This window comes from Corvus kubaryi, unplaced genomic scaffold (genome assembly GCF_017639235.1).
Source record: "Corvus kubaryi isolate FWS band 111438036 unplaced genomic scaffold, C.kubaryi_AGA036_p1.0 37284, whole genome shotgun sequence".
Classification (NCBI taxonomy): domain Eukaryota; kingdom Metazoa; phylum Chordata; class Aves; order Passeriformes; family Corvidae; genus Corvus; species Corvus kubaryi.
The window spans coordinates 354,869-374,312 of record NW_024581088.1 but is presented as its reverse complement, the minus strand read 5'-3'; the positions used below and the strand labels follow the sequence as shown (position 1 = coordinate 374,312).

At 54.1% G+C, this 19,444-nt stretch overlaps 1 protein-coding gene across 1 annotated transcript; it reads right to left on the bottom strand.

The window, feature by feature from the left end:
* Nucleotides 1-1,745: 1,745 nt before the first annotated feature.
* On the bottom strand, nucleotides 1,746-7,415 carry LOC121663504 (E3 ubiquitin-protein ligase TRIM39-like). The gene is made up of 6 exons (XM_042025830.1): nucleotides 6,750-7,415; nucleotides 6,018-6,113; nucleotides 3,978-4,208; nucleotides 3,852-3,874; nucleotides 3,196-3,308; nucleotides 1,746-2,695 (listed from the first exon to the last, which is right to left on the bottom strand). Exons 1-6 carry the CDS (start codon nucleotides 7,185-7,187, stop codon nucleotides 2,124-2,126), a joined length of 1,473 nt encoding a protein of 490 aa, XP_041881764.1. The 5' UTR covers nucleotides 7,188-7,415; the 3' UTR covers nucleotides 1,746-2,123.
* Between the last annotated feature and the right edge of the window lie 12,029 nt (nucleotides 7,416-19,444).

The window sequence follows — 19,444 nt, the reverse complement described above, 5'->3', positions numbered from 1 at the left end:
AAACACTTCAGATCCTGCACTGGGGTGAGTTCACATCCTTTCTGCTCATTCATTTCTTCCCCCATTTGCAAGGTCTCTGAATTGTTGCACTTCCTTCTGCTTCTTCTGGAAACCCTTTACCCCCCCAGCACTGCAACAAGTGCCACTTGTCTGTCACCTGCTAGGGTCAGGTTGCTCTGGACAGTTTCTATTCCATCACCTCCTACCACCCCTGGTTCAGTGACATTTACCCTGGTTCCTTCCCTGCACAAAAGGTTTCTGTGGCTGTCCTCACCACTCCCCCCACCAACTGCCTCTGTTTTCAGCCCTTTGTCAAGGCATCAAAGGTCATGTTCTTCCTTATCTCCTCAGGCTCCATAAACCCCCTCCCCATGGAGCGGATGTAAGGTCACAATCTCCATGTGATACCTCCAGGGTGTCAGTGCACTGCAGGACCCAGTGAGACCCATCACCCTTCTCCTTCCTGGGACATGGCAAAGCTGTGACTGAGCTTGTCTCACTGGTCTGTTCTCTCTGTTGTGCAGCCTCCAAAAGAAAGATCCTGAAGGAGTGTGGGACTCCCCAAAACACAGCAAAACTCAGCCAAGAGGAACTGCTCTCCCAGTCCAGCTAATTTTTCACTAGAAGACTCCTAAAGCACCATCCAGGATATCCCCAGAGAATCGGCGAGAGACAATTTACAAGGGCCTGGAGAGACAGGACAAGGGGGAATGGCTTCCCACGGCCAGAGGGCAGGGTTAGATGGGATATGAGAAGAAATTCTTTCCTGTGAGGGTGGGCAGGCCCTGGCACAGGGTGTCCAGAGCAGCTGTGGCTGCCTCTGGATCCCTGGAAGTGTCCAAGGCCAGGTTGGACATTGGGGCTTGGAGCAGCCTGGGACAGTGGAAGGTGTCCCTGCCCATGGCAGGGGGTGGGATGAGATGAGCTCTGAGGTCCCTTCCAACCCAAACCAGTCCAGGACTCTGATAAACTGTGCTGAGCATTTCAGACTGTGTTTTACCAAATCTCATTTTATTTGAATTGAATCAGACTTCAAATTGAGCAGCTTCTTGATTTCTGTCTGAAAGACATGATGTACAGCCACTCCAGCTGGTATTCCAGGGCTGGTGGCCCCCCAGGGCAGCGTCTCCTGCCTCCTGATCCTGTGCAAAGGGACCATGGCCCCACTGAGGTTCAGATGAGCTTTTCCTCCAGTGACACACTGGCAGCCCGCTCAAGGCAAGAGCCTTGGGGCAGCAAGACAGCCTGGAGGAGAAGGGATGTCTCAGGGGATGGAGAGACCAAAGGTGAACTTTGGAGACAGAGTCTGGGCTATTTTTCTTTCCCTGGTTTCCCTTGCAGCCCTGAAGTACCCATGCCCTGTGGAGGGCAGTTCCCCACTCTTGGAGGTTTCCCACCCATGGGGTTTTGAAGGGGGGTGGAGGGGCTGGAGCTGCCAGACCTGGAGGGGATCTTCTGACCAGGGCACCAGAGAGAGCAGTCCAGGGAACACCCACACCCACAGAGACGTCCTCTCTCTTCACCCCAGGCCCCAGCACCACAAGGCTGGAGTGAAGCCACCATACAGGCAGCTGCCACTCCCAAATCCCTGCCTGGAGGGTGCTGCTGTGTCCCATGGACAGCACAGTGGGATCTCTCAAGGACCCTCTCTGGGCTGGAGAGGACCAGGTCCAGCAGCACCCTTTGCCTTCTGAGATGTTTTGGAGCAGCAGCACCACAAATGCACACCATTAACAACACAAGGCTCCCCAAATCAAGCCTTTATTGCCTTATTCCAGCACAATTCACACCAAAGTCAGCACTACACGGCAGGTTGAGCACATACCCTTCCCCAGCAGCCTGTGAGATGAGCATCAGGGCATCAGTGACCAGGGGACTTCCCTGTCCCCGTCAGTGGCACAGAGGGTTATGGCACATCCCTGCTGCAAAGTGCCTTCCCAACATGTGGCACGTGGTGGTTATCACACGTGGCAGGTCACCCCAGCAGCCAGGACCATGTGAGAATCCTGCCAGGACACTCACCAAGGCACTGAGGTGTTTGCCTAGTGCTGCCCCACTCACAGGGAGAAGCTGGTTGGGCTCCCAGGTCTCTGCCCACCAGTGACAAACCAGGGCAGCCACTGTCACAGGATGATGCATCCAGTCCCCTGGGGGTCCCTGACCCAGGAGATCACCAAGGGTTCTGCATTTCTGCCCCCCAAAAAGGCACCCAGGAAAAAGAGAGGCCGGAGATTGCCCGAGAACTTGTCAGTGAAGGTGTAAATGTGGGAGCGGTCGCTTACGCTGTAGAAGGAGACTTCTCCCGCCTCGTAGTCCAGGAAGATCCCGACGCGCCGGGGTCTCACACTCAGGGTCAGGGGGGACACAGGGACGGTCAGAGCCTCGTAGGTGCCCCCGTTTTGCAGCCGCAGCACCCAGTAGCCATTGTTGGGGGAGAAGAGGACAGTGCCTTTGCGGCCAGCAGCCTCCCGGCACAGCCCCAGGCCCCACTCGGGCTTGTCTCCCACCTGCACCTCCCAGTAGTGGCGGCCCGAGGAGAAGCCCGGGCGGCCCAGCACCACCGGGGTGGTGCCAAATCTCTTGGGGTTGTCAAAGAGGGACAGAAGCAGCTTCTTGCTCCCGCGCCGGACGCTCTTGAGGTCCTCGGACACAGTGAGGTCTGGGTGCGCCGTCTCTGGGTCCAGAATCACGTCCACTGGAGAGAGAGAAGGGTGGAAGGATGGACAAGGCTTCAGGCATCTGCAGGCACGGACACAAGCAGGTGCCTGTGACCTGGATGCTGGGCTCTCCCAAACCATCCCGCCTCCCACCATTATTTGCTCGTGGTTCTTCACAGCTCCCAGTGCTGCCTGGCAGTGGGGAAGTGCAATATAGAAAATCAGCCACATCAAAATATTTGGTGTCCAGCTGCAGAGCCAGGGCAGAATGAGGGCAGCTTCAGAAAGAGCCAACACTGAAAGCAAAAGGTCATGGACAACACAGTGCTTGAAACCCCTGAGGGACATCCTGGGCTTCAGGGTCCCCTCACAATCCATCCAAGACCACAACAAAGGTCTTCCCACCATGAAACCAGCCTGTGCACAAACTGGGAGCAGCTGGACAAAGCTTGTTGGAAAAACCTCCCTGTGCCCCAGGGTACTGGGGGAAACCAGAGCCCAAATGTGCCAGGAGCTGGCACAAAAGCAGCCCCCTTACCTTTGAACTTCTTCAGCATGTCCCTCATACCCAGGCAGCGCTCAGGAATGCTGTAGTTTTCCTTCAGGGTCACAGACACAGCCTGGGGGGATTGGAACTTCACCCCTTCACACCTGAGAAGAGAGGGATGTCCATGGGCTGTATCCAGAGCCTGCACCATGGCCCCTCTCTTCTGGGGAGTGGAGTTAATGCCCTTTTGTTGGCTCCATAGATCCATCGCCTCCCTGGAGCTCTGGCTGGGAAGAGCACTAGGGATAATTACTTGCATATTGGCAACCCAAGTGAGATCAGAGTTAAACAATACAGGGAGCAGGAGTACCAGGCCTGGGGAAGGAAGGAGCAAAGCCACTGGGCAGCACATCCCTTAGGAGGGGACACATCTCTCATGTCACAAGCCAGGCGAGACCTTGGCTCTGAGTCCCTTGTGAAAGAGGATGGATCCTCTGAGGGATTGTCTCTGTCCCTCCCGTGTCTATCCCAGGAGGACCAAAGCAGATGCTGGGCAGGGAGGACGGGATGGAACAGACACAAACATCTGCCTCAGAGCCTGGAGGCAGCCTGGAGGACAGTAGGAGGAATAGCCATGGTGCCTGCCAGAAATAACCATGGGTACCTGCCAGGAGTAATCAAGGCACCTACCAGCAAAAATCACCCACCTGCTCAGGATGCTTTTCATGTCCTAGAAGATAACAAAAATGATTCTAGGTTTGTCTGGGCCAAGCACCCACCCAGGTGACAAAGGCACTGGGGCTGAGTTAGTGGTGCTGGTGGCAAAGCCTGACCTTGAGCAGCCCATCAGCTGGCTGCTGGCTCTTCTCCTTTATCTCCAGGATCAGCTCCTCCAGCAAGCACTTCTCCTCCACCAGCCTGGCCAGGTTTTCATTGATCAGCAGCAGAATCTGCTTCTCCTCCTCCTCCAGCTTCTGGAGCAGGAGCTTCTCCTCATCAGCCAGCAGCCGATGCAGCTTCCCAAACTCACTTACAATCCTCTCCCGCTTTTTCTTCACTGTCTCCTTGGGATAAGAAGATTCGTGGGGTGAACATTACCCAGGCAGCCGAGACAGAGCCGGATGCTCCGGCATCCATGCCCAGCATCAGGCCCTGGGAAAACACTGCATTTTTGTGATAAGTGCATGAATTTAAAAACCAGCTGCAGGCAAACTTGTGCTTCCACCTCACTGGCGTTCCTGCTTCACATCCTCAGTTTACCAGCAGCAGGACTTTGCCTAGGGCATTTCTGCTCAGCTGGACCCCAGATGTCTGGGGTGTGTTGGGCTGCAAGGAAGTGACCTCAGGTGTCGGGGTAGGTTTTTATTACAACTCATACCTCCAGCCAAATCCAGGCTAATTCACTGCTTGTGCAGATGGAAAATGCTGGGAAAAACCCCAGTAAAGGGCAAGAGGTGGAAAAACCATAAAATCATGGAGTGGTTTCAGTTGGAAGGGACCTTAAAGACCATCTGCTTCCACCCCCTGCCATGGGCAGGGACACCTTCCACTAGATCAGGCTGCTCCAAGGCTCATCCAACCTGGCCCTGGACACTTGTAGGGATGGGGCAGCCACAGCTTCTCTGGACAACCTGTGCCAGGGCCTCACCACCCTCACAGGGAGGAAATTCTTCCTTATCTCTAATCCAAATCTCTCCTCTTTTAGTTTAAAACAGTTCCCTCTTCTCCTCTCTCTGCCATGTAAAGAAGCCCCAGGGCTGTGGAGGGCTCCCTGGGTCTCACTATAAGGTGAAGAGCCAGCAACAGGCAGGCTCTGCCAGTGCTTTAGGGTTTTTCACCTCAGCCCTAAAAACTAGCTGGAAACCTGGAGCTGCAGAAAGACACGCTGCGGTGAGCTTGGGCGAGGAAACCTCAGAACAAAGAAGATGAAGGACAGGAAATTGAACTTCATTTTTTTTCCATCCAAGTACATCACTCCTTGGACCTGAGTCATGAAGACTTGATAAGCCAGAATAGCCTCTTCCCCCCACTATCCACAAGGGACTTCTTGCTCTTTTTGCTCTAAAAGCACAACCAGAGGAAGCTGGAGGCAGCTGAGCCACGGCCCTGAGCCTTGACTCAGGCAGATGGGGGGACAGTGACACAGCTCTCACAGTCTCTATCCCCAGCCCCATCCCAGCCCCAGGGGGGACAGAGGACTCACAGGGACTTCCTCAAAACCCAACACCACTTGCCTGGACTGCCACAGGCAAGGGAGCTGAGCAAAAACTAGGGGAGTTCAGAGAAGCCTGTTTTCCCTGCCAGAGCTGATTAACCATCAGCTCACATTCAGGGCTGGATAACTCATCCAGCAATTTCATTTCCTTTTCTACAGTAACTTTCACTTTCCAGCTTTCACCCCAAGGGACTTGAAACGCAGCTGTTTGCTGGCATCTGCTCTTCCCAGAACTGTCTGGAGTCGGGCAGAGGTGCAGTAATTCAGCTTTTTTTTTTCTTATGAAAACACTTCTGGTTCCTGTTGTTGTGGAGCAGAGCTCACCACACAGCTCATGCCTGGCTTGGAACTCAAGCACATGTTGTAAAACAAAGGGCAATAAAAAATAGCCCATGTCTCCTTGTTTAACCAGCACAAAGTCCTCATGATTCCAGGGAATCTGGCATGCTGCTCCTTGCAAACCTTTTTATGGAGCCACACATAGTTACTGAGCCTGGCTTCCAGCATTGCTCCTACATGTGACAGCAGGACACGGGGACATGTCCAAGCCTGGAGACTATGACAAATCTGTGTTCCCAGACAAGACCATTCAGGGTGTTTTTTTAAAAATCCTGATATCTCTGAAGCTCATTCTTTAAGAATTAAGACAGGCACCTGCCTTGCACTCCTGGGTTTTCATCCTTTCTGCTGACTCACGCTTCTTCACCTCCTCCACTTCCTTTGAAAGATTCTCCAGGGATTTCTGGAGTTTGACCTGGGAAGAGGAAAAATGGGCTCAGCTCACCCCACCAGCACCCGCTGAGCACTGCAGGTTGGCTGGGTCCCCTCTGCCTGGGGGGAGACAGTGACCCGGTGCCAGGCGGTGCCAGCACTGGCACCCGAACCAAGCAGCTGCGCTCTTCATTCTGCTCGCAGCATTAACCCTCCCCGTGCTCCTCAGGTCTACCCTATGTTTTTCCTCACTATTACGGATCTGGAGTGCAAAGTGACAGCCCTCCTTCAACGCTGGGATGAAGGGTGGATGGTGGTACTTCCAGGATCACTGCTGGGATGTGGGGTTTGGGTGCCAGCATCCTTCCACCGAGGCAAAACGTCCTCAGGGACCCAGCAGCTCAGCTTCTCCAGGGGTTGTGAATGGGCAGGGAGCCAGGCTGCCTCCCTGAACTGGATGGACAGGGTGAGCCTGGGTCCATCGACAATTTGGGAGACAAGGCGGGTTCAGCCTCATCCCTGCAGCGAGGGCGGCTGGGGGGGCGTCACCGTCTGTGCCACCCCTTCTCTGCTCTGCCAGCGGTGCCACTGGGCATGCTGGGGTCCCGGTGGCCGCACGCCCCCGTGCCAGAGTGCCTCGGGGCAGGACGGGGACCCCCGGTGCGCCACCGTGCCCTACCTTGTACACGTGCGCCGCCTCCTCGATGGGGTAGACGGTGTGCGGGCGGTGCTGCAGGGACTCCCGGCACACCACGCAGATGGGCTCCTCGTCCTCCTCGCAGAACAGCTTCAGGCGCTCGTCGTGCTGGGGGCACAGGGGGGTGCCCGGCTCCAGCTCGGGCCCCAGGCCGCCCCGCAGCCCCAGCTGGCGGATGCTCTCCACGATGTTGGCCAGCTGCCTGTTGGGTCGGAAGCCGCTGCGGTGGCAGGAGGCCCGGCACTGCGGGCAGGAGAAGGGCCCGTCGGCCCAGAGCCCCTTGTCCTGGCAGTGTTTGGCGATGCAGCCCCGGCAGAAGTTGTGCCCGCAGTCGATGCTGACCGGCTCGCTCATGTACTCCAGGCAGATGGGGCAGATGGCCTCCTCCTGCAGCCGCTCCAGGGCACCTGCCAGCGCCATGGGGGCCCGGTGCTCTCGACGGGCACTGCCCTCGCCCCTCGTCAACCAGCAAAGGCGGACTCGCAGGCAGGCACGGCTGGCACAGCCCCACGGCGAGGAAGGGGCGGCAGTGCCATGAAAGCCTGGAGGACGAGCCGGCCTTGCTGCCGGGTAGCACCGGCCACGGAGCTTCCGTGCTGGCGGGGGGAGGAGCTGGCACCGGCCGGGACAGCTGCAGCCAGCCCCAAGGGCTGGGACTGCCTCCAGCCCGGCGGGGCAAAGCCAGAAAAAAGCCCGCGGGGCGAGCGGGACAGATTAGGAAGCACCAGAAATAACCCGCGCCCAGAGGTAACCCCGGGCCAGGACGGTGGTGGAGATGGGGTCGGGTCTGGTGTTGGCTGAGCCAGCAGCCCGTGGAGCCCCTGTGGCACCTGCCTGCTGCCCAAAGGTGCTGGTCGAGGTCGGGGACCCCTCACCACACCAACAATTGTGCCAAAACATCCCCCGGGACACCCACTCACTGCAGAGAGCTGAGAACTTGGGAATGTGCCGGGGCAGGAGGCAGGAGGGACAGGCAGGATGAGAAATGCTCTCCTATGCATGCACACAGGGGCTGGGGGACAGCCAGGAGTCGCCCCATCACTCACAGACACTCGAGTGTCAGCCCTGATCCCCTCCCAGCCGCTGGTACGCACCCCAGTCTCTGCGGAGCATCCCAAGAACCACTGGGAGAAGCTGCAGGGTTTGCTCCTTTTTATTATACAACAATAACTTTAACACATTCAGTACAAAGGAGAATGAAGGGCTTCACTGAAAATGCCAAATAAATTAAGACTACCTTTGCATAATCCTAAATAAAAGAGCTAAACACTGAGTTGAATACCCTGCCAAATTCCCAGGCAATGAGAAAATGGAATATGTCTCAGAGGTGTCCATGAGAGCAGGTCCTTGCAGAAGTGATGCTTGGAGAGAGCAGGGTATTGCTCATCTACTGTGCTCATTGTCCTTTAATTGATTCATGATGTCCTGAACCCACTTGTCATTCAGGTTGGCACAGACCAGCTTCTTCTTGACAGTGGTAAATCTGGAAAAGGAAATCCAGTGAGGAAAGGAGAGGGAAGGGAAGACAGAGAGGAGAGTGGGACCACCTGCTCCACACCACCAGTGAACCCTGCCAGACAGCTCTACAGGCTGCAAAACAGCCCTAAGAAAATGGAGTGGGGGTGGGTCTATGTCATTAGAGGTATCCTGCTCTCTGTCACTTAAGCCACTTTGTCCCCAGCATCTCTACAGCTGGGACACCGTGCTGGCTGGGTCCCACTATCTGGGGTGAGGGGCGTGACCAGCAAAAGCTCTTTTGGCTCAAATCTAATAGGGAGGTCCACAAACTGGCTGCCTGGGATGTGGGCTTGTCCTGTGATATGTTCCCAGGCTGTTCTCCTCACACGGGAGAGCCCTGTCCAGTGCTTTTCCTTGTCAGGATGAGGTGTGATGTGGGGTTCCCTGACACTGTCAGGACAAGCAGGGTCCCCAGAAACAGGGCAGGAGATCTACTCACATCACAGCTGGTGGGGAGCAGTGTCTGCCTGTGTGCTCATACTTCACCACAAGGCTCAAGGGCAATGGTCTGGTGATGTACTCAACACAGCAGGGACCATAAAAGTTGAGAGAAACTGGAAGAGAAGTTTTCTGATTACACCAGATCAGGAAAAGTGCCAGTGGGGAGAAATAGGGTCAGAAGATGAGAAGATCCCCATTGGAGGAAGTGCTGCTTCCAGAGTGGCCTCCCACCACAGCCACCTTCCCCTCAGGGAGCCAAGGTAAGACAGGCCTGTCCTTTCCCGCAGCAGATGCTGGGGAGAGAGAGCTGCCAAGCATTACTAGACCTTATGCAACAGATAGAAAGAGGAGAGAGCTCCTTGGAGAGGAGAGATTGGACTCACTTGGAGAAGAGGCAGCCTGGTAGCAGAAGACAACCACAAAAAGTACAGCAAGGGCTGCTGTGAAGGTCTTCATGGTCCTGGTGGGTGGAGATGAATTGTAGGAGTCAGGCAGGACTGTTGCAGAGTGTCCCTTGCGGTGCCTAGTGTGGGATCCCTGGGTTCAGCCCTCTTTATAGAGGGAGAGAGCAACCAAGGATGGAGACATGATGGAAACATTGCTGAAAGCCGTGACACAATGGAAAAAGTGCAGTGTCAAGGTTACCACACAGCCCTGCAGAGGAAACTGTCCAGAGCCCCGATGAGAGCAGTGTCCTGATACGGCACCGGGTTCGATACCATGAATGATATGATACCATGAGAGGACAGAGAACAGGACGTGGCTTGTCATTTTCTTTCCCCTGACCTAAGGACTCTGCAGAAAACCCAGAATGAGCGATTCAGAAGATCATTAGGTTGACCACTTGCCTAGAAGTCACAGCAATGGATGGAGGACGACCATGCTTGTCACACACTTGTGTTTCCCGGAACATCTGCATCATGGACAAACAGGAGATCTCACCTCTGCCACAGCAACTGGAGCAGGGAAAATCTGTGAGTCGGGCTGGCCACCCATGTGCCCACCCAGCCATGCTGGGTCCCACTTGCAGTGGGGGCTTCCTCCGTGGGACGCCAAAGGCCATCGGTGCATAAATGTGCAGAGCAGAGGGTGGAGCATGGTGCCATTCCAGACCTGGGCTCCTCTTCTGTGCTTGAGCATCCCTTCCAGCAAGTCTTTAGGGAATTGGTTCTGTTACATCACAGCTTCCTAAATACCAGTGACAGCTAAAATAGGACTCAGTTCTTCATGGACATGGGAATCAGCCATTGATGCCTACAGAGAACTTTAGGAGCTCATGACCATGTTGGCACAGCAAAGCTGACTCAGATGATTATCGGGTTCCAGCAGTGTAGCACTAGCACCCTCTTGACACTGCTCTGTCATTGTCCCAGCTGCCAAACACACACAGAGAAAAGATTGGCTGATTTAGCTCATATTGCTTAGGACAAGAATGGTGTCTGCACTGTCAGAAAAACTGTTGGAAATGTTACATCCCTCCAGAAGGGCTCTGCTGTTTTCCAGGCAAAGGTCTGTGGACAGAGCCTCAGGAGAGTGGAGGAAGAGCGAGGTCTCCATGGTGCTAGGAAATGTGTCTGGGTGCAGGACAAACACAGCCACAGTGGGAAAGCCAGAGGAGCAGGCTGCCTTTCCTGATGGTCCAGTAACAAAAGGGGTCTTGCTCCTCTCTGGAGGAGGATGATCACAAAATAGAATTCCCCAACCAAAGTGGGGCTTCTTGGAGGACCCCAGAGGAGGAACTCAAAGGGAAATTGAGATAGGTGAAATTAAGATAGGGAAATTAAGAAGGGTGGATTCCAGGCCTGGGGCTCCCAAGTGCTCCAGGGCATGTGATCGATAATCAGCACATCTTAGGTGACTGAGCTCCATGGAAAAGTGAGCCAGACTCATTAGAGGGTGCAGGCTGGTGCCGTGGTGGGGTTTGTTTTACACAGAGCTTTTTCTCTCACTACAACACTCTGTTACTAAGCATGAGCAAAACTGAGCCTGGGTGAGGCCACACGTGGTGCCTTGATGCCAGGGAGGTACAAACCTGGGGAGTGGGCAGCGGAGGAGGGTCTGCCCACAGAGCCCTGGGAGCACAGGGCATGTTGCTGGGTTTCTGAAAAGACATTTCCTTAGCAGAGACATACCTGCCCCTTCCCACAGCAGTCAGGCAGGCTCCATACAGCCCGTGGATTCTCTGTTGCCATCACAGCCCAGTCCCCAGCTTAGCCTTGGCACATCCATGCCCTCTCTGAAGCTCTTTCCCCATGTATTGGCTCGCTTCTATCCCAGCTCCTGCTAAAAGGTTAAACTCCCAGAGTGAGAGTCAGTTGAGACAGCCAGAATCAAGGCTGAGGTTTTACTTGTGAAGAGGACTCGGAATACCCTGCTCCAAATAGCTGAGGAGCTCAGGATTCCTGTAGGATCCTTCCTGCTCCATGATCTGCCTTGTCCTGTGTTCCAGAGCCCATTTAGATACTGGGATGAAACCTGGCACCTCCAAGGGCATGAGGTCCTACCACCACCCTGGATCCACTCCCCCCCAACACTGCACACAGTGGGACAAGGAAGGTGTGAGGGGACTGAAACCCGAAGCTCAGCAAGGAGTGCAAGGACAGGGACAAACTGCCTGCACACCTTAGGAGCAGGAATGCTGATGGAGCTTGGCGTGCCATTCCAAGGGAAACATGGAACAAAGGATGGAGCAGCACGGAGGCACTGCAGTCATTCTCTGTTGAAATCAAAGCAAATATAAAACAAAGGATGGAGTGACACAGCAGTGTCGTGGACAGGCAAACAATGCAGCTAATGGGAACTGAGCCAAAGGAATGATCTAGATGGAAATCGAAAGCTGAACTTTGCTCAACTCAGAAATACATATTACTTTTCACACTTCTTCATATGCTAATAGCTAAAGTCACTCAAACTCCACCTAAACTGTAAATGACATCAACTGTAACTTTACTGTTTCCCAAGAAAATAATATAAATATAGCTGAAGTGGGGAGGGAGGTCAGGAGACTCCAATATTTTTGCAGTCGGTTATTATCAGTGGCAATCTCTGAACCTGTCACAGTCTTCTCTGAGCAATGTTAATAAACTGCTCAAGTGTGAGTCACAGAATCACAGAACCACTGAATAATTAAGGTTGGAAAAGCCCTCCAAGATCAGGTGCCACAAACATCTACTCCTTCCATCCCCTACTCCTTCCATTTCTACCAGCATATGCAGAAACAAACTTGCCCAAATTTTCATTCGGACCAACCCTACACTGCTCTGACACATCTCCGCACAAGGACCAGAATAAAACTGAGAGGAGGAGAACAGACTGGGGAATGAGCTGGAGCCTGCTCACTGATGGCTCACACCAACACAGCCCAGCTCAGAGCAGCTTTAGTTGAGTGTTCTGGATGTTCCACAACATTCAATTGCAGGTTTGATCAAAATGTCAAGATTTGTTTTGAAAAATCAGTATTTTATAGCAGGAATATAAATGTACCTCAACATTGTCAAAGAATTCTCCCTCCTTTCAGATACACCGTGCTGTGTTTCCTGCTTTTATTCATCCCAAAGGAATTCTTGGAGGTTTCAACACCTCTGTTATTTCCCCTATTCACTGTTTTCCTCAACTCTGTTCCTTCCTTAAAGATTCTGTATTTCAGTCTTGGCTGCTCCTTCCTGCCAAGACAAATAATGCAAATCTCTAAATATTTTGATTTCTAAAACCTCCTCCATATTATACATCCTAAATAGTGGCTATTTATGGAGTCTGTAAAACCTCTGCCTTATGGTGTGTTTCAGCTATAGAGACCACACACGATGTCTTTGGATCCCTCACCAGGACAGTTTGGGGATGTGGGAGGAAGCCTCTGCTCAGCCCTGAGGGCAGCCTCCACCACACCACCTCCTGGGCTGGAGTCATGTCTGGGGGATCACATTACCACAGTCCTCCTGGGAGCTGCCGGATCACTAATGTGGGAAACGGAGTTTAACTGTGAGCAAATCAGTTGGAAACAGAAAGAAAATGACTGGGGCCAGAGATCCTGGGGTGGTGCAGCTCCAAGCAAGATCTCAGATGAGAAGAAGTATTTTCAAGAAGACTTGAGACTTTCCACATGGGAATTGAAGTCTGCAAGATGATAAGTGGCCTAAAAAGAGGGACAAAGTGAATAGTCACTGTCTGTCCCAGAGCAGGAACTACAGATCATTCAATGGAGCAGGCAAGAGGTAGGTTCAAAAGTAACAGAGGGAGGCAGCTCTTCACATGAGGAGCTCCTTGCCAAGGGACATGGTGAGCACAAGGAAATTTCCTTGAGTCCGAGCTTGGATTTCAGACCGATAAGCTTGAGAAGATTTGGAAAATGAGAATGGTTGGGGGCTGGAAGTGCACTCCAGGGTGGCAGTACAAATATTGGTCTGTTTCTTCAAGGGGTCTGCTGTGGCCACATCTGGAGGTATCAAGGCTGGTCTAGATGGATCCTTAGTCTACATCCTCCGGGACTGTTCATCTTTGATTCCCCAGGACAACTGGTCCAACAGGACCATCAGGGCTACAGAGTAGCTTGTGAAATTGCATTGAAATCCCTGGACTGAAATCTATACATCAGGATGTGCCTCCAGATAAATATTTTTGGTAAATGTCAGCAGAAAGACACCAACAGTTTCTAAGCAAACAGCAAGGCAGAAATACATTGCTGCAGTTCTCGCAATTTTCCAAGACAAATTTGGGGCACCTATAAAAACTTCACTTCGGGACCAAGAGTCTAAGGAGCAGGAGGTGGCTGGATGCCATGTTGGGATGTGGCCCTCACAGAAACGTGATGGTACTTCCCAGGACAGCCAAATGATGCCTCTGCCACATGACAACTTTGTTTCCCCAGTGTTGCACTCAGTACTGAGCAGCCACTGGCCTGGAGCTGAGCAGGGCTTGTCCAGCAGCTGCAGCACAGCGTGACAGGTTTAGCCACGGTTCAGAGACAGGAAAATAAAACCATTTAGTGTTGGGTTTGAGATGGGCAGGACCTGAGCCTGCCAAGCACCAGCGTGACGGCTGCGTTGTCCTTGCACACTCTGCCGCCTGTTGTTGTCAGCTGGAGGTACAGGGGACCTCTGCAAGTCAGGCCATGGAGTTGCAGGAATCCTGAAAACAACGTTCGACAAGAGCACTGGTGCATGTTGGATCATGGAAATCATAGAAATCATGGAGTCATTCGGGTTGGAAAAGACCTCCAACATCATTGAGTACAGCACTGCCAAGGCCACCACTAACCATGGCCCTAAGCATCACATCTCTATTTCTGTTAAAGCCCTCCAGGGATGGTGACTCCACCACTGCCCTGGGCAGCCTGTTCCAATGCTTGACCACTCTTTCAGTGAAGAAATTTTCCCTAATATCCAATCTGAACCTCCCTTGATTCAACTTGAGGCCGTTTCCCCTTGTCCTATCACTTGTTCCCTAGGAGCAGAGCCCGACCCCCACCTGGCTCCACCCTCCTGCCAGGGAGTTGTAGAGAGCCAGAACGTTTCCCATATCACAAAGGGAAGACAGGGATATACTGGCTCTCCAGATCCATGCCCATGCCCTGCTGCAGCGCCTGCCTTGTGCTCTCCCAACACGGCTCTGCAGCCAGCACAGGGCTCCTACACCCAGCTACACAGTAGGACACCCAAGTCCCACACAGAAATCCTTTCCTCGGTGATCCCGCTCTGGCAGCCAAAGCTCACAACAGAGAAATAAAGGAAGAACTAGGAAGAATTTCTTCACAGAAAGGGTGATCAGACATTGGAATGGGCTGCCCAGGGAGGTGGTGGAGTCACCGTCCCTGGAGGTGTTTAAGGAGAGACTGGATGTGACACTTAGTGCCGTGGTCTAATTGACAGGGTGGTGATCAGTCACAGGTTGGACTTGATGATCTCAGAGGTCTTTTCCAACCAATTGATTCTGTGAAACCAAGTTTGCCATGCCTTGCCTGGGAAGAGACCTGGGCTCGGTGGGTGCTCCAGCTGGACCTGCTGGCCATGCCAAAGGGAAGCTCTCCAGCAAGTGGCAAAAACACTTCCCACCTCCAGGTCCTCTCATGAGCCGGTTTCTCACCTAGGCAGCTGCCCCTGCAGCCCAGCATCCCTGTGGAGTTCAGGTCTTCTCCTGTTCAGGTCTTTGCTCTGGAAACCTGTTCAGCTTTGCTTTTGAATTCTTGGGCAAGCAGAGGCAGTTGCTGAGGCTTCCATGCAGAAAACACAGCAGATGATGTTTTGGGGTTACAGCCCTCCTTGTAACACCTGGGCAAGTAGGAGACCTCCTCCTAGATAGCACAGAGGTGAGGGCCCCATGGACCTCAAGTGCCTTAGCCAAGCAGTCCTCTCCAAGACCTTCTCCCAATCCCAGGCTGCTCTGCCTCCAATGCTCTCCCAGGTCCTGCACCAGGACTGTCCCTGCCCCATATAGCAGCCCAGGGTCTCTTTGGGAGCATAAGCAAAGACTCAGCAGCAGCATCTGGTTTGCCCAAAGCATTCAAAACATGGGATCAAAAAATGAACAACCTCCCCATGCCCCCATGCCTGCTCCTCCTGGCACAATCTTTGCTCCCCAGGGACCCTTCTGCTGGGTTTGGACCACTACCCTGCCCTCTCCAGGTGGCCACTTTGGCTCAGAAGTTGTTTTTATCCCACAGTCTGAGCAAATAACCCCATCACCAGGGCAGGGCTGCATCTGGGGCTGCAGGATTGGGTTTATGGAAGGCTTGAAATGGCCACTGCCCTTTCCAGATATGCCCCCCAGGGATGGCTCATCTGCTCAGGTGGGATCAGGATGGCGTGCCTTGGAATGTGTGAAGGCACTACTGAAGGGGATTTTTCTCACCTCCAAGGGGATTTTTCTCACCTCCAAGGGGGAAAGAGCAGGATCTTAGCACAGAGCCCTGTGCCTGCCCACTCCAGCACAGCCAGCAGGATAACAGAGGAAGGACTGTTGGAGCTCTGTGATTCTGTTTTCCTGCTGAAACAAGGGCGATCTGTGCTCTCCCTGAGCCCAGGCCAGGCCATGGGAGGATCATGAGTGCTACAACAGCACCCTGGGACTCTGCAGCTCTGGCTGGGGAGGGGATTGGAAAAGGAGGGTCTAGCTCCCAGCCCCTGGGAAAAGAGCATCCCTGAGCCCCAGGCAGGGCCCACAGTCCCTGCAGTCCCTTCTGGCCCCTCTCCTGCCACTTGTCCTTCCCCTTTGGGTTAAGGCTGTCCTGACAGAATGGGAGCAGATGCCCTTTAAGGGTCCTGTGGATAGGAGCCTCTGGGCATGGTGCAGGAAGAGGGAACTGCCGTATGGAGCCCTGCAAGAGGGGAAGGAGCTCCAGTCCCACCTGCCTGACCTGAGCAGTGCTTGATGGGTACCACACTCTGCTGAGCAGGAAAAAAGAGTCCTCTACATGCCCAGACAATGTCTGTCCCTACTCAGGCCAGACACCCCCATGAGGGGTTCTGCCATCACCCTTCAGTCCAGCCTCTTGGACAGGAGTCAGGACAGAGCACTGGAGCAGGCAAACCCCAGCCACGGATCCCAAAAAGGACCTGCTGGGGAGGAAGACCAATGCCCAATCTGCTCTACCTCCACCCTGCTCACTTCCAGCCCTTCCCCATCATCTCCCCATGGAACTGGAGGCAGAGGAACAGACACTCCACAGGAACAGCTCTGTGCCTTTCCCTCTCAGCTACCTGAAAACAAGGCACACTTTCCCACTGGAAAGGAGCCCCTCAAATCCCTGCAGAGCACCACAGCACATTTCAGCAGGGATGCTGTGTGGACTGAGCCAGCCCAGGGTGGTCTGACCAGCAGCCCATGGGTTGGATCCCAGTTCCATCCTGTTACAGTCCCTTCCTGGAGGAGGCAGGAGCAGCCAGGAGAAACAGCCTGGTTTGTCCCACATCCAAGCACCTTCCTCTGCTCCTGCCCAGGTCCCAGAGTGGGCACTGAGCCCTGGCCAGGGAAGAAAAGGCTGTGACCCTGCTGTTCAGCAGGAGGGAGCAGCTACACCAGACCTCAGCCTTGTGGTCCCTTGCCATGCTCTCTGGAAGCAGAATGTTCTGAGCCAGGTGGAGGGTGGGACAGGTCCAGATCACAAGGATACCACTGTCCTTTGTCCAGTGCCCTCCTTTGCTCTTCCTTTCCTCCATCTCTACTCAGCAATGACATAATTTCTTCAATTATTAATCACCTTGTTGCAATAGTGGATGAATCAAACCCATTAAACCTCCCCTGGGAGCAGCCCCAAGGAAGGAGGCAGGTTTCCAGAAAGTACATTAAGGAGAACGCAGACAGGCAGTTGAGACAAGCCCCAGTGGGAGGAATGGCCTCGCTGCTCCATGCAGGCCATTTCCCATCAGCTGGGATTTGATACCCAATGCACGGGGACTGGGAAGGCCTATGATGCAAGCAGCCTGCCACATACCCTGCTGGGCAGCTCCAGGAGGGTCCTGGTGTGGCAATTATTTCAGCTGAAAAATAAGCCACAAAAGAGAGATGCTGGAAGAATTGCTTACACAAGAGCTCCTGACAGCTCACATCCTACACAGCTGTTCCCAGATTGCCCCATCACCACAGCAGTGTTTCGCACAGTTCCTCCCCACCTGGAGCAAAGTCACTGATTTGCTATGATCTGCTTTTAAGGATGCAGGAACCCAGCTGGTATGACCCTAGCACACCCCATTTGCCATCTCTGGGGATTCAGTTTTCAGTCCCTTCACAAAAAAAGTAATTTCTCCCAGTTTTGCAGAAATGTTCCAAGTGAGAAATTTGCCTCTGGAATGGGATGATATTCCTGGTCAAAATTAAAGGAGTCAGCAATTCACCATGTTGAGAGAATCCCAGAATGGTTTGGGTTGGAAGAGACCTTAAAGTTCATCCTATCACCAAAACTGGGAAAAACAAAACCTTTCCAACATTTTTTAGTGTTAGAGAATTCAAGCATTACTTTATTCTGGCCAGGATGTTGTTCTGGCCAGGATGTGCAACAGAAATCATTTTATCCACACATTGACTGGATTGTGCAAGGAAAATCATTCCATCACAGGTGTCTCTCTCCTAGATTTTTCACATACTTACACAGTCAAAACCCAGAGAAATTCATTAGTTCAATGTTTTTTGGTCTCAAGTGGTTCTTAGCATTTGGTTTCCTATTTGTTATTGATCCCTTTGACTTCAATGCTAATCAGGTCCTCTTTATTCATTCTCTTATGATCTTTTCCTAGACCAGGTGTCTCCGACACACACACCAGGAAGGATGTTCGGGCATTGGTGTTCGTTAATGGTCGCTTATCTCTTGTGCATCCTCTGGCAGCTCCCAGTCCATTGAGATGTTAAGTTCATCGGGCCTTGCCCAGGGAACAGTCTCTCGAAAAGAAACTTCCATTCCCTTCCCCCTGGGCAAAGACGAACAAAGCCTCTGACTAAAGTTAGTTAAAAATTTTAGAAGTTGTATCATTTCCAACAATCCTGTTCCACCCCCTGCCATAGGCAGGGACACCTTCCACTAGAACAGGTTGCTCCAAGCCCCATCCAATCTGGCCTGGATAACTTCCAGGGATGGGGCAGCCACAGCTCCTCTGGGCAACCTGTGCCAGGGCTTCGACCACCTTTACTGCCAAAAAACTCCTTCCCAGTATCCAATCTAACCCTACACAAACCTCTGATGAGTGATGGGACCACCAAGACATAGGCTTGGATCAGATTATGCCAAAGTACAGTCCAGCTGCTCAGGGGAAACAAAATCCTTCTCTCACCTCTCTTCTTTTTCAGACACCTGTAACCACACTTTGCCCCTCTGCCAATGCTACACCCTTCTTGTTGGGCTCTGCCAGCTGTGCCTGCAGCACCCCCTCCAGAGCTCCCACCCACAGCCTGGATCCCACAAAGGAAAAGCCCCACTCATCCCGCAGGCTGCCGGGGGCCCTGCTCCCGCTGACGGACGGCGGAGCCGCCTCCCCATCCCCGGCCCCAGGCAGGGCTGGGGAGCCCTGCACCACCCGGTGCGCCAAGCACAGCCTGACAAGGGCGGTCAGCGCCGAGAGGGGCCGGGCTGGGCCTGACACGGGTAGCAAGAGAGGGGGCATTGGTGCCGTGTCACCCCCTTGGTCACACCCTGGGCCCGGCTGAGGGGCCGCAGCCTCGCAGGCAACACGCACGGCCTGTTAAGGACCCCCGAGGCGTGCGGGCACGGATGGTTCAGCCGCGGCTCGGAGCCGTTCGACAGCGGCTCCCCGAGCCCCCGGGCCCGGTGGACGCCCCGGCGGCGCCCCGTACACGGCCGAGCCCTTCCCGGCGAGGCCCGAGCGCGGCCCGATCCCCGCGCGGGCCCGGCATCGGCGGAGTCCCCGGTACCGGCAGGGGGCGCCGCGCCCCGCACCCGTGAGGGGCAGGGCGGGGCACCGCAGTGTGAGCGGCAGGGCCGTGGGCCAATTACAGCAGGGAACGGCGCGAAGGCGCGGCCACAGCGCTTGGGGACTCTTGGGGGGCGGGAGCCAGTGTTGAGTGACGTTCAGCCGAACCAATGCGCTTGGCAGCTGCCGCACAGGGGCTGGGCCTCCCGGCCGCTCCTCCCCAGTGGCATTGCCGGGAGCCAATGAGAGCGAGAAGCCGGGGCGGTGGGCGGAGCTGCGGGGTAAAGGCGGTGCCCGCGGGGTGTGAGTGGCAGGTGGGCAGGCCAATGGCGCGGAGCCCCTCCGCCGCCGCCGCTGAGCGGGGCT